A 13723-nucleotide genomic window follows, 5' to 3' on the forward strand; every position below is an offset into this window, starting at 1 on the left:
CCTAAATACTGGCTTGGGAAATAGTAGGTAGCCATCAAAACTGAAAACGACCCCTCCTGAAACCCCAGGGTTCTGCTCACAGACGTCACTGACACTCAAGTTATTAGTTGTAGTTCCGGGTTTAATCTTGTGTCTTCGTTCCACAGCGCATCCCCTTGTAGAATCACGCGGAGCCTACGCAATAGGAGGAGATATCTGCGGATATCTGACGAGATATCCTAATCAGGTACCTGGCGGCCATCGGCTAAGTTGCATGGCTAGCCTCATATACCTGACCCACATAAAATGTCGACCCTCTTCTTCTTCAATTTATCCGTACCTCGGTATTTGGCTATCTTGGGGCAAACAAGGAGGTTTCCTCCTGCCACAGTCCAAAAACAAAAAAAAGAGAGCACGCTCTCACAAAAAAAAACAACGCCCCCAGCCTTTGACTCACCCTGTCTTTAGTTTTTGTTTCTTGTTCCATTTTCCTTGTTTGCAGCAATTGAAAAGATGGCCACCGCAACGGATGTTCCCGAGGAGGTTCCCACCGCCACAGCAGCTGGTGCTGATACCGCTCAGAAGAACTCGTCCCTGTACGTCGGAGACCTCGACAAGGATGTCACTGAAACGCAGCTTTTTGAGCTGTTCACCCAGGTGTGTATTGCAGTTTCTTGTCATGTTCCAGCACCGTGTCGGCACCTCGATGTGCAGGTCAGCAGTTGTATAGAACAACAGTGGTTGGGTTGCTAGCCACCCGCTTCACACCATGCTGTTGACATAGCTTGCAAAATTTGTATATGTGTACGCGTCCCGTGTATTGTAATTGCCGCATGTGCCTTCGCCAGCTCACCTTGTGCGGGTCGATTTTGTAGGCTGGGCCAGTTCACTCCATCCGCGTGTGTCGTGACACCGTTACACGGCGCTCGCTTGGATACGCCTACGTCAACTACAACGCCAACATGGACCCAAATGCAGGTACGGGCGTCATGGGTCCCTTGTCTGTCCTCCCTGTCTACACCACGCATCGTGGTACATGAACTCGAGGAAGGTCTGAACATCACTCCTGTCGTGGTGCCAAGCACAATCTTATCAGTAGAAGCAATTGCTAAAACATTTTGTGACCGTAAGGCTCGTGCGTTCTCAACCGCTGCAAAATATTACCACAGCTCCCGCCACCACTCCCACGCCCTCGTTTCCTATGACTTCTGTACTTGTTCGATGCCATGACCTACCATCGATTTACTGCCGCAATTCGCTGATTTTCAAGCGTTAACGTGCAGGTCTTAGTGTTGTCTTGGGTTGCTGTGCACCTGCATCTCGCTCCATGACACATGTCACCTGCAGGCTAGATAAACAAGTTGCATGTGTCCAAGTAAATTATGTCATTTGTCAGTCTCTAACTCTGAAATGTTTTGCAGCCCAGGAGGCGCTTGAGAACCTGAACTACAAGGTTCTCAATGGCAGGCCCATTCGCATTATGTGGTCCCAGCGTGACCCTAACCTGCGCAAGACTGGCATGGGAAACATCTTCATCAAGGTGTGTCTTCAGTGGTAAACGCTTTTACGTGATGCCTGTGTGCTATCATCGACAATCGCATGTCCTCCTGAAGAGTAGCTACCACTCCCACACAATTCTTGACGTTCCAAGAGACAGCACATTGTGCACGGTATACAGGGTTGCCCCACCTTTACCCGTGTTGGTCAATGGATTCAACAGTTGCAATTTTCCATGTCCAGGCAATTAACAAGCAGCAGAGGGGGGTTCAGTGTTAACTCAAATATGCTTGTTGATTCTCGACTGATTATAAGTGCAGGCACAAAGTCTCTGACCCCTCCTTTCACGGTGGCAGCATGCTTTTGGCCATACACAGCATTATGGTCTCATCTGAACGGCCTTTTCCATGGCCAGTGTTTTCTGTGGTTCGAGTTAGACCCAGAAAACAGCCCGCGCTTGCCTTTTGTCAGCCAGAAATGCACTGTCTGGAGTGCGTGTGTGACGGTGATTCTTCGGTGTTGCACTGTCTGACATGCAAGCGCCCTGCTTCAGAACCTGGAGAAGCAAGTGACCACCCGCAACTTGCACGACACATTCTCGGCGTTTGGACCCATCCTATCATGCAAAGTGGCAACCGACAAGGAAGGTAACTCTAAGGGCTATGGGTTTGTCCACTTCGAGACTGCAGAGTCAGCTGTCAAGGCCATCAAGGAGGTCAACGGCAAGAAGCTGGGCCATGACTCCGACAAGGTCGTCACCGTGTGCGAGTTCCTTTCCCGCCAGGAGCGCGGCGACTCTGGCAAGCAATTCACCAACATTTATATCAAGAACCTGCCGGACTCCGTTGAAAAGGACGAGCAGCTCCGCAAGATGTTTGAGCCGTATGGTAGCATCACGTCTGCCGTTGTCCAGCTGGTGCGTGCCTTCGCGTTTGTTTGTGGGCAGGTGTTGAAAGATGATGATCTATATTTTGTTTTTTCTTGCTTTTGGCCTGAGCTGACTACTGCTTGCTTAGCTAAGTATCTCACCTGAGATAATGATGTACCTTGTTATAACACGACCGCGTCCACATCAGCAATGGCAATTCTCAGTGCTGCTTGGGAGACTTGTGTGTAGTTGCTTCAGAATAACCCACAGTAATATGTGCATTGTATTTTCTGTGTACATCGTATTGTTGGTCCTGATTGATTTGCTGCAGGTTGTGTTGGATCCTGCATGCCGGGTTGTCCCCCGCACGATTGTCACCGATGTTTGCGTTGCTAGAGGAACATGTACATGGGTCACAAGTGCAGAATTGCTGTGATTGAGCATGGCTGGTGAACATGACGAAGTCCGCGAATTTTGCACTTGCTTGGTGTCTGATCGGGCTGAGGTATGCAGGACAAGGATGGCAAATCTATGGGCTTCGGATTTGTCAACTACGAGGATGCCGACTCTGCGATGGCAGCTAAAAATGCCCTCCATGACACAGAACTGGATGGCAAGAAGCTGTACGTGGACCGGGCACAGAAGAAGGCTGAGCGTGAGAATGAGCTCAAGCGGCGCTACGAGGAGAAGCGCAATGAGCGTGTCCAGGCGTACGAGGGCAAGAACCTATACATGAAGAACTTACCGGAGGACATCGATGACGAGAAACTGCGGGAGATCTTTCAGGAGCATGGCAACATTACATCCGTCAAGGTGATGCGCGATGACAAGAAGAAGTCCAAGGGCTTCGGCTTCGTGTGCTTCTCCACTGCTGAGGAGGCGCATAACGCCGTCCAGGCCAAGTCGAACTTCATCATCAGCGGCAAGCCGCTCTTCATTTGCTTTGCCCAGACCAAGGCGGCGCGTGCCGAGACCATCAAGAACATCCTCCAGGCCAAGTCGGTGCCTACGCTCGGAGCCATGAACGGCCGTGCGCCCCAGCCGATGGGCTACATGCCTGGCGCGCCTCAGCAGGGCATGCCGTACTACAACATGCCAGGTCCTCGCCCAGCGTTCGGCATGACCAACATGTACCCTGCGATGCTGCCCTATGGCAGCATGCCGGGCCGTGGCGCTCGTGGCATGCCCAACATGATGCCTGGGAACATGATGATGATGCAGCCGTACGGCAACATGCAGTCCATGCCAACCGTCGGTGGCCGCGGCAGCCGCACTGCGCGCGGAGGCCTCACCGCTCGCGGCGCTCGTGGCGCCCGCGGTGAGACCGGCCGCGGCCGTGGCGGCCGCATCATGCCCCAGGTCCCTGGCCAGGAACGTGCCATGGCCAATGGCGCGCCCGTCAACCCCGACGAGACCGCTGACCTGCATCGCCGCCTTGCGGCAATGACCGAGACTGAACAGAAGCAGCACCTCGGCGAGCTGCTCTTCCCTCGTATCCAGACTCAGCTGGGCTCCCGCTTCGCCGAGCCACATGCACAGAAGCTTGCGTCCAAGATCACCGGCATGTTCTTGGAGATGGAGTCTGATGCTCTGCTGTTCTTGCTCGACACGCCGTCTGAGCTGGACAGCAAGATGACTGAGGCGCTGGATGTGCTGTCGAGCCACGGCGCTCTTCCTGAGGGCCTTGTCATGGAGTGAGCTTCTGGTTGCTGTCGCGTGTTTTGAGGAAGATACCGACAAGGTCTTTGGCTGCGGTTGGGGGGTAGTCGCCATTTCTCTCTGCTCGTTGGTCGTCGATGTGAAAACGCTGGTTAGCTGGATGTTTGCATGCTGATTATGCTGGGGTGGTTTGGTACGGAAGTCGTGCCCCATCCCCATGCAAAAACATTCTAAATGCAGTGGCTGCCGCGTGTGCGCTGTCATTAAATGTGTGCAAACCAGCGCCGGCGGGGGCTCTAGTACCAGGGAGCATGTAGTTGGTACATCTTTGTTCGCTTGAGCCAGTACAGCGTGGCTTGAGATTGTGCCACTCTGATGGATCTGAGGTCATGAATTGATTTCGGTGTTTGCCCTTGCTTACCGATATCAGCTGATTATGCGGTTATAATTGAGAATTAGCGAGTTACGCGTCCGCATGCGTTGGGAGAAATTGAGCAAAATTGAGCAATAAGCTTGATTCGTCTCTTTAGTAACGCTGTTGGGGCCGAGTCGAGATCCACTCTAGAGATAGCAGGCGCCATGCCGTGGCCCACGCAATTAGTCGGTACCTCCTCAACGGGCCCACGCGCACCCCATTGCACGTAGGCTGGCGTCGACGTCACATGCGTGTTTCAGCCACTGCGCTGTGTCCAATGAGTGCACGTGCGATGCTTGCACGTCGAGTGCCAGACGTGTCCTCTTTGCGTACTGTTCGAAGATTGTCTGAAGCACAGTCAATTCCAGTTGAACTAGTCCAAACCGATTATGCAAATGGAAGGTCACGCAACTGATTTTGCTGCTGATTCAATAACCACTATCTTCTCGAATTTTTTAGGGTTGAAGATGGACTCTAGCTTGCCTTACACAGTGGCGACCGTCTCTGGACTGCTGTTTGGTGCTTCCATTCTGCTGTTGTTTGTACGGAACAAACTACGAGATTCTCAGGCTGCCGGGTCGACGGCATCTGACGCACAGCCTTCAAAGGATGGTCGTCCAGTGGTTCGCATCTGCTTTGGCACGCAGACAGGGACAGCAGAGAGATTTTCCAAGCAGCTTGCGGACAAACTCTCGGAACAATACGGAGAGAGCACTCGCATGGAAGTCGTGGATTTGGAGCAGTATGACCACGAAAGCAGCTTAGAAAGCGAGGCATTGATTTTCTTCATGGTGGCAACCTATGGTGATGGAGAACCAACTGACAACTCTGTCAATTTTTACAATTGGCTTCTGCAAACGTCAGAAAATGTCATGAACGGTGACCAAGCTGAGCTATGGAAGGTGCGATGAGTGCAAGTGCCAACAAGTGTCTGAATTGACGTGCCGCAAATTGCGCCCCAGGACTCCACATCCCGCTCATCACAAACTGTTAACGTGATGCTGCCGAATTAGTGATTGATGTTCTTAAGCAAGCACATGAACTTTTGTTACGTGGTGTCAATCTTCCATCGCTTTGCACCACTGCACGGTCCTTGAGCAACACTGATTGGAAGCTTGCTCTGCAGGGGCTGCACTATGGTGTCTTTGGGCTTGGAAACAAGCAGTACGAGCACTTCAACGCTGTGGGAAAAACCATACACAAGCACATGGGGGTCATTGGCGGCACCCCTTTACTTGGCGTGGGCCTTGGGGACGATGATGTTGACATTGCAGATGATTTTGAGGTGCGTACGATGCCAAATGGTACTTCAGCAAGTTGAAGGACTGCTTGTCTGGAAATTTTATGGTCATGGCCACTCCTCAAACATCGCATGCATGGAATCCTGAGGCACACACCATTTGCATGGTAACATCAAGTCCAGGTGCGATCAACATGCAAGCTTGGAGACATCCCCAGCCTTGACAAGGCGTGGATTTTGGATACACCTGCTCACAGCATATCCCCGCGGCATGCAGGTGTGGACGGACGCAGTGCTAGAGGCCCTTGACGGGTCAGGCCTCTTGGTGAAGGCGCGTCACTCGTTGGTGCAGAGGCCCTTGCAAGGGTATGCAGAGTTTGCATCGACTGCTGCAAACGACGAGTTGGTGTCGCCCTTACAGCGCTGCAACCGTGGTGGCCAAGCAGTCAGCCTGGCCCGGGTCCACGAAGTCAAGCAACTCCACACTCCAGCTTCTGAGCGTAGCTGTGTGGAGGTGATTCTAGATATCTCGGGTGCGAGCACAACCAACGCTCTCCACTTGATGTCAACAACCTTTGATTCCCTTGACTGCATCAGCAGACTTTTCTATGGCTCGCCATTGCCTTCTCTGCAGGCCCTCTAGAGGGAGAAACGGTTTTTTTGGCCTGGCTGATGCATAGCGTGACTCCAGCTTGTTGGGTTGCAGGCACGGGTTTGACATATGAACACGGAGATCATCTGGCTGTGTACGCACAGAACAGCTCCGAAACGGTCGAGCAGGCTGCTGCGCTGCTTGGGCTTGATCCTGAAACCGTTGTGGATCTTAGGCTGCCAGAGGGCAACCCTGAGAGGTTGGTTGAGCCCTTTCCTTGCCCCACCACGCTGCGTTTGGCACTCACACACCATGCCACGCTCTTGCAGCATCCCGACAAGCATGCTCTGGAGGCCCTGGCAGCCTGCGCCACATCACAGGTGCGAGCACACACGGCTGTGCCAATTCTATTGTGCGGTGGCTATGGCGCGTCTCAGTGGTTGAGGTCTCGGTGGCTCACAAGGACCACAACCATCCATGCTCCGCTTAATTGATCGTCCATCTGAGCAAGGTTTTCCTTGTGATTCGTTAAAAGTCATATTTGTTGCTGACAGTGCAGTGACCAATACATGTCTTTTGTCTGTGTGGGCATCAAAATCACCGTAGGGGCTGAAAGCTGGTGATTAAGTTGGCAGTGTGGTGACTGCAGCGCCAAGAATGAGAACTTAGCGCCAACTCCTCAGCATGCATCAATCAGTATGAACCACATCGCTGTCGCCACTGACCTATGTTCTGTAAGCATATGCAGGTTATGTATCTAGACATGCACCTATGTGCAGTGGTTGAAGTTCGTGCTTACATATGATGATGATGTAGCTGTTTACAACACTACCGCATCCACATGGACATTGGCAAATCCAAGAACGGCTTGGGAATCAGTGCTACCATGACCATCATCTGAAGCAAGCATATCTGGATCAGCTGACTTACCGCAGCCTGACCTACGCAGAATATCACAAATCATGTCCCGTCGTAACAGGCAGTGGACGCTCCTGCAGGAAGAGGCAGCTAGGCTGAGGAAGCTCGCCTCTCATGACGGCAAGGCGGAGTTTGCAAGCTACTTGGTGGCTGATCAGCGCTCGCTGCTGCAAGTCATGGCCGATTTTCCATCGTGCAGGCCATCACTGGGACTCTTCTTTGGCCACATCGCGGCGCGCCTGCAGCCGCGCTACTACTCCATCAGCTCGTCGCCCCTGAAGGACCCGCAGCGCGTGCACATCACCGTTGCAGTGGTGGACGAGGTTGGGCCCTCGGGCCGCCGACACCTTGGTGTGGCATCTAGTTGGCTGGCAGCATGGTGCGTCCCTGCCATCGCACCTTGTGAACACTGATTCAAAGTGTGTTTGTGATGATGCTACATCTTTTGCTTGTGCAAGCGGCCGCGCATTTCATGACAGGCTTGCTTGTTTCGGCTGCTGACGTTCAATGAGCTGTATCACTTCGAATGAGCTGTCTTTGTTGCACGTTGACAATTTCTGCCATTATCTATGTGATGTAATGATGTTTTTTTTTAAACACCGACTGGGTATTCACAACCCCAAGCGCTGCTTGGGACGTCTATCACCGTGTCTACTTGTCCAGTAGAAGTAATATTGCCGATTGCTAACAAAGCAGATCACGTGCCATACATGCTCGCAGATAATTGAAGTTCTATTAGGCGTCTGGTTTAAGGGAACCACGCGTGATGCAAGAACATTGACAATTTCTCCTGCTCTGACATACGCCATTCGTTGGGCACTGTGAAATGTGTTATTTCAAGTTGTGCCGCAGCGTCTCATGCATGGCCGCATAGTGTCCGTGCTGACCGGTCTGAGCAATCTCTTGTGTGACCACTGCAGGCCGAAAGACCCTTTGCCCGTCTTTGTTCGCCGTTCGACTTTCAAGCTGCCAAGCGAACTGAGCACTCCGATCGTCATGGTTGGCCCAGGCACAGGGCTAGCGCCTTTCATAGGCTTTCTTCAGCACCGCGGCCTGCTCGTCAACGGCACAAAGGCTCTTGGCCCCTCTGTCCTCTACTTTGGTTGCCGCCATCCTGACAAGGACTATATCTACCGCGATGACCTCGAAGTACGAACGAACTGCATGATGTACCTTGCATCATTTATGCAATGGTCGCAGGGTTGTAGAAGCATTAAGATGGACGATCATGTTGGCCAAAAAGCGAGATGTACCTTGAGCAAGGAATTGCATGACAAGCTATGAGCCTTCTACAAGAACACTGGGTTGGGCGCTTACTCGTCCTATGATGTCCCCATTGTGAGCTGAGTGACTGTCATGAATCAATACAACATTCACGGTTGCACAAGTTTCCTCGGCAAGGGCTTTCCAAGTGCCTATATGTCTTTCTGAGCCAGGGGAGGGCACCACTAAGCAGGCGTTGCCAGAACAAGGCTGCACCTGCTGCTACTTCCCTCGCCACTGGCCACAGCACTTGTTGCATTGACAATGATGGTTCACATAGATAAACCAGTCGGGAATCATGTCATGTCCCCTTTGCCGTGGAAAGATTAGTAGAGATTTTTTTCTACGAGAAGGAGACACGCATGGGGCTTCAGCCTCAGGCCCAGGCTGGTCAGCCCGTGAAACAGGCGGTTCATGCCTGCCATTACATCCATCATCTTCCAGTTCATGCAGTGTCTCATATGCAAGATTCTGTGTGTCTGTGATGGGTGTCAAAGATGTGGTTAGTGCGTGACGCTGCTGTGCCAGCAATTGGCTTGTACAACTGCAAGCACATATCAGTTTGCCTGATGGTTGGTGGTTTGCAGGGGTTCAAGTTGAGCGGCAGTTTAACCGACCTGCATGTCGCCTTCTCCCGGCTCTCGGCTGACAAGGGACTATGTCCAGCATCATATGTTGAAGAATGGGGAAGAGGTGCATGCAGCCTTCCGGCAGGGGGCTGTCTTGTATGTTTGCGGGGAGGCTAAGCACATGGCCAAAGATGTGCACCGTGCCCTACATGATGTCTTCAAGCAGTGGGGCAAGCTCGGTGACGCTGAGGCAGAGGCATGTGTGAAGGATTTGCAGAAGTCTGGCCGGTACCTCATGGATGTGTGGTGATCAGCACACAGTTAGGACCAAGATGGAAGCAACGCCTCTTTTCTTATTGCCCTCTCCCTGGCCGTCCTGTTGGCCATGTCTTTTCACATTGGATGATGGACCGTGCGTGAGCTCGTAGAACACACTTAAAGTTCTAGTGTGTGCTATCAGTCTTTCTGTTGTCTAGGATGCAGATGGCATCTGTAAGTCACAACCGCGGTACTGTCTCATGTGCAAACCTGGGAAAGCATGCACCCAGCTGCATTGTATCGAATTGAGTAGCTTGTGTGTCTGTGGCTGGCCGGCTGACTCATGAGCACATCTATCGTCAGAGTCTGACAGGTAGGGCCTGGCGTCAACCCTGATGGTCAGGGTTGAATCCGTACAGTCGGTCATGGAGACGAAAGGACGAGAAGACCAGCTACTCCCATGCCTTGTAAACAACTCACGACAATGAGACTACGCATGCGGGAATTGGTGGCGTTCAGGATAGCATATCGCTGAGCACAGGTGGAATCAGTTGCTGCCGACCTGCTTTGTCTCTAATCTTCTTCTGCTCGCGTATCGCTGATGCAGTATGATCGATTGTGGTTAAATCATCCCCCAAAGTTCCCTGAATCGGCTTATCTCGACCACTTGCGAGATGCAACCGTGTGCTCGGTTTGAAAGCACAAGCGTGCAAGCGCTGGTGATCCAGCGGTAAGCCAGCTTTGTTACTCATTCGATCACTTTGCATCGCTGGTGCCATAGCGCTCTTGTCCGGCCGGTGCCCATCGCGTTTTGTGCCACAGTACTTTTTAGGCTGTGCATGATCTATTGCAGCCGCACATGACCCGCAGATTAGACAATGCCATAGTGTCGTGCGTTGAAAGGTGACTACGACTCTGCTTATGCGACTTGGAGTCGGTACGCATGCAACGCTTGCACAAGCAGCAGACCTCTTCCAAGAACACTAGTGTGCTATCCACCAGAATAGCGGCAGCAACGATTTGTCACTGATTGTACAATCGTCTATGTGGGCCTCATATGTAAGCCCTGCCTGCGTTCGCTCTATGCGTATGTGTGCCACAGGGAATTGTCAGGATGGCGGTGGACACGTGAAGTTCTGCTTCTGCAGGGGTGAGGAGTTGTCGCGATGACAGGCGAAGGGTCAGGTGAGCCAGATGGATGCTCTCTCAATGTCCAGGAGCTTTCCAAGCGACTACAAAAGAGCGAAGCAGATAAGGCGAGCCTCAAGGCCAACTTGAAGCTCTACAGGGAGCAGGCTGTCAACATCGCTGCCCTGGTGAGGAAGTACCAGGCGCTCAGCACAGAACACGCGAACCTCAAGACGCAGTATGACAGCAGCCAGGTGCAGATCACATCCCTGCGATCCCAGCTCTCAGCATCGGCAACGCCTGGGACAGTCCCTGCAGTGAAACGCACCAGCAAGAGCTTGTCCGAGGAGCTGAAAAAGGCGCAAGCCCAAGAGAGGGACTTGCAAAAGGAGCTGAAAAGCAAATCTGCACAGATGGAGGCACAGGCGTCCGAGCTGAGGGAAGCACGAAAAGAGGCAGAGGCGCTGGCGCGTGCGAGAGACGAGCTGGCCGACAGCGCAAGCGATGCTCGCATCATGGCGTCTCACACCTGCAGCGAGGTGTTGCAACTGAGGGAGGAGGTCGCACAGCTGCGAGGGGAGTTGGAGGCGGTACGGAGGAACCCTATACAAGGCGCCTTGCAGACGTCAGCAGCCCCTAGCGAGGTCCACGCTCTGCAAAAGATGGTATGTGAGCTGCAGTCGCAGCAGGCTGTCATGCAGAGCGAGTTCAGTCGGTGGCGTGCGCTGTTTGGGGCGCTCTCCAGCGTGGGGGGCGGACATGCACACGTCGTTCGCGGGGGACATCCCTCCCGCCCTCCAGCGGCAACACTGCCACTGCGTTTGTTCATGGCTGCACCCCGTCGCACCGGTTTCTGCCAGCAGGCCCGCCGCGCAGCGCTGGAAATGGCAGCTGCCGCGCCAGTGCAGAGCAACCGAGCGTGACGCCCCCGGATTCACCGACCGCAACAGACTTGCACCCCGCGCTGTCGGTCGAAAGCGATCGCGTGGGTGGCGTGTCGCCGGGCTTGCATGGTCCTCGCCTCAGCCTTGGGTTGGGGGGGGATGCTGTGCAGCGCGTGGCGCGAGGTGCCATGATGGACACTACCGAGGACAGCGTTGAGTCAGACTGGGAGTGGAACAAAGCCGCACGTGCCGATGGCGGCCTATCAGCAAGAGCGCCGCCGCCGAAGCCAGCAGGACAGCCGCGCGAGGCGACGAGAGCTGCCGCCACAAAGCGACCGCTGCAGGGAGCAAGGTTGGACCTCGCGCATGTGTCTCCGCCAGACGCTCCACCACAAAAACTACAACGCACCGGAGACAACCATGCGGTGCTGCACGCTCATCGCAGAGCTGATGCTCCAAGAACGATTTCTGTGCGTGCGGATGGGGCCGGGTCACGCCAGCCTGCTCGAGGACAAGCTTCAGTGGAAGGGCGCGGTGGAACGGCTCGAGGGCCGCCTGCTGCAGCCAAGCCGAAGCACATGACGGTGTTGCTTCCGCATGATGAAACAGTGGCGCCGTCCAGGCTTACGAGGTTTGCACGGAAGGACACTCAGGGGGGGCAGCAGGCGGTGCCGCCCCGGCGACCGGCCATGATGGAATTTGATGGCACGGGCCAAGGCAAGAGCACTCGTCTTACCAGCTCTTGCTGGTTTGTGGCTGGCAATGCAGCCCCGCATGAGGACGCACACGCGGCGTCGCTTCTGGGCAGTGGCATGTCACCTGCATTCTTGTCCGTTCAGACGCTTCGCCCTCAGCCGCCAGACGCTGAAGCTCCCGTCCTCACGCACGGTGAAGAGGAGCTCAACGGTGGCAGTGCGCCTCCTGTTGCAGCCCGGAAGCCTGTCCCTGCCCCACTAGCATCGGAACATCACTCAACGCAATGAGCGTGGTACGCTGCGGCCGCAGAGACACCCGCAGAATTGCCTGCTGTAGAGCATGAGGGTCACACCAAGGACGCATCTCCCCGGAGTCCCGCGAGCCCCACATTGGCTGTGGATGCAAGCAGGCAGGCCCCCCTTGGACACGCGTCCCCGACGCCATCCTTGAACTCTGACCTGCGCGACGAGCTAGCGCTCCCAGCTGAATTGAATGACTGGGATCTGCCTCTCGACGACTACGACCAGCTGGTTGAGGGCATGGGTGCTATCGACGCATCACCTCTCACGCGCGAGGGCATGGTCGAGGCACTGCTGGGTGTGCTCGAGGGTGACGTTGCCAATCAGATGCAAGCGGCGGCAAAGCTAGCTGCAGGAGCACGCAATGATCACACTGACTTGGTGACTCCAGGTAACCAGCACGTGACTGCAGTGCTCGGTGCGGTGCTACTGGAAGTCTTGCTGCAGTATTGTGTGGGTATGGAGAGCTCAGGAGGGGCACAGATCTGTGAGTCGCTCGGCCACGCGTCTGGCGACGAAGACTTCAAGCAAACGTGGCGTGCACTGGCGATGGATGCCAAGCCCGGCTCCCTCCGCTACATCTCGCAGGCTTGTGCGTTATTGCACAGCGTACTTGCTACCGTGGATGCGCCAAAACTGACCTCGCTGCTCACCACTGTGTACCTGGCTGCGACCGCGCAGCAGGCTGCGCAATTACTGGGCGGCCTCCCCGAGGATGCGGTCACCTCTGCGCCGTGCATATGGGTCGCCACGCTTAGCTATCTGCAGTCAGAGCTCCTCCAGCACGTGGGCTCATTATCGCAGAGTGATACTGACCATACTGAGCAGCAGAGTACCCAAGATCCACAACGTGAGAGGGACGACAAAGGGTCAGTCAAAAGCGTGTGGTCGCGAGCCTATCTCCTGGGTGGCGTCTGCGCAGTGATGCACGGAGTGCCAGCTCCCGGGCAACAGCTACCTAGCAGCTGCTCTGCAATGCGTGCGGTTGTCGCGCTTGCTTCCAATGCCACACGGCAGTGCAGCGATCGCTGCGCGCTCATGGCCGCGATTCTCGGCATGTTGCTTGCGGCACCAGCACGCTTTGCTGGGACAGACGTCGGCTGTGAAGGCGCTCATGCCCGTTTGAAGAACGCGCTCGCAGCATGCACGTCGGAATCCGCTGAGCGAGGCGCAGCAATGCACCCGCCGCAACAACCGTCCACACACCACACGTTGTGCGCGCCGTCTGTCGTCATGTTGCATGCCGCCATGCATGGCCTTGCGTTGGAGCTGCGCACGCATGCGTCCACAGCACACCTTGATCATTCGGGGCCATCATGCTGGTCATTATTGACCAGCACCGCCGATCTTGTGGCGCACCTGGGGAGGTACCTCTGGGACTGGCCGAATATTGCTCCGGAGACTGATGCAGACGGTACACCCGCCAGCGGCCCAGGGAGTGCTCGTGTTCTTTCGGCT

General features: G+C 54.7%; 2 protein-coding genes and 1 pseudogene across 2 annotated transcripts; all 3 read left to right on the forward strand.

Annotated features, from left to right (window-relative positions):
* The first annotated feature begins 370 nt into the window (after positions 1 to 370).
* LOC149809794 (polyadenylate-binding protein, cytoplasmic and nuclear-like) lies at positions 371 to 4339 on the forward strand. Its single transcript, XM_089994612.1, has 5 exons — positions 371 to 636; positions 855 to 957; positions 1401 to 1519; positions 2030 to 2392; positions 2858 to 4339. Exons 1-5 carry the CDS (start codon positions 493 to 495, stop codon positions 4040 to 4042), a joined length of 1914 nt encoding a protein of 637 aa, XP_089850738.1. The 5' UTR covers positions 371 to 492; the 3' UTR covers positions 4043 to 4339.
* Positions 4340 to 4885: 546 nt separating this feature from the next.
* Positions 4886 to 6744, forward strand: LOC149809795 (NADPH--cytochrome P450 reductase 1-like). Its single transcript, XM_089994609.1, has 4 exons — positions 4886 to 5320; positions 5449 to 5703; positions 5936 to 6172; positions 6259 to 6744. The coding sequence occupies exons 1-4, from the start codon at positions 4886 to 4888 to the stop codon at positions 6742 to 6744; spliced, it is 1413 nt and encodes a 470-aa protein (XP_089850735.1).
* Positions 6745 to 7212: 468 nt separating this feature from the next.
* On the forward strand, positions 7213 to 9310 carry LOC149809796 (NADPH--cytochrome P450 reductase pseudogene; annotated as a pseudogene).
* Positions 9311 to 13723: the final 4413 nt, after the last annotated feature.

Source organism: Nuphar pumila, unplaced genomic scaffold, assembly GCF_984573655.1.
Source record: "Nuphar pumila unplaced genomic scaffold, dmNupPumi1.hap1.1 HAP1_SCAFFOLD_763, whole genome shotgun sequence".
NCBI lineage: Eukaryota > Viridiplantae > Streptophyta > Magnoliopsida > Nymphaeales > Nymphaeaceae > Nuphar > Nuphar pumila.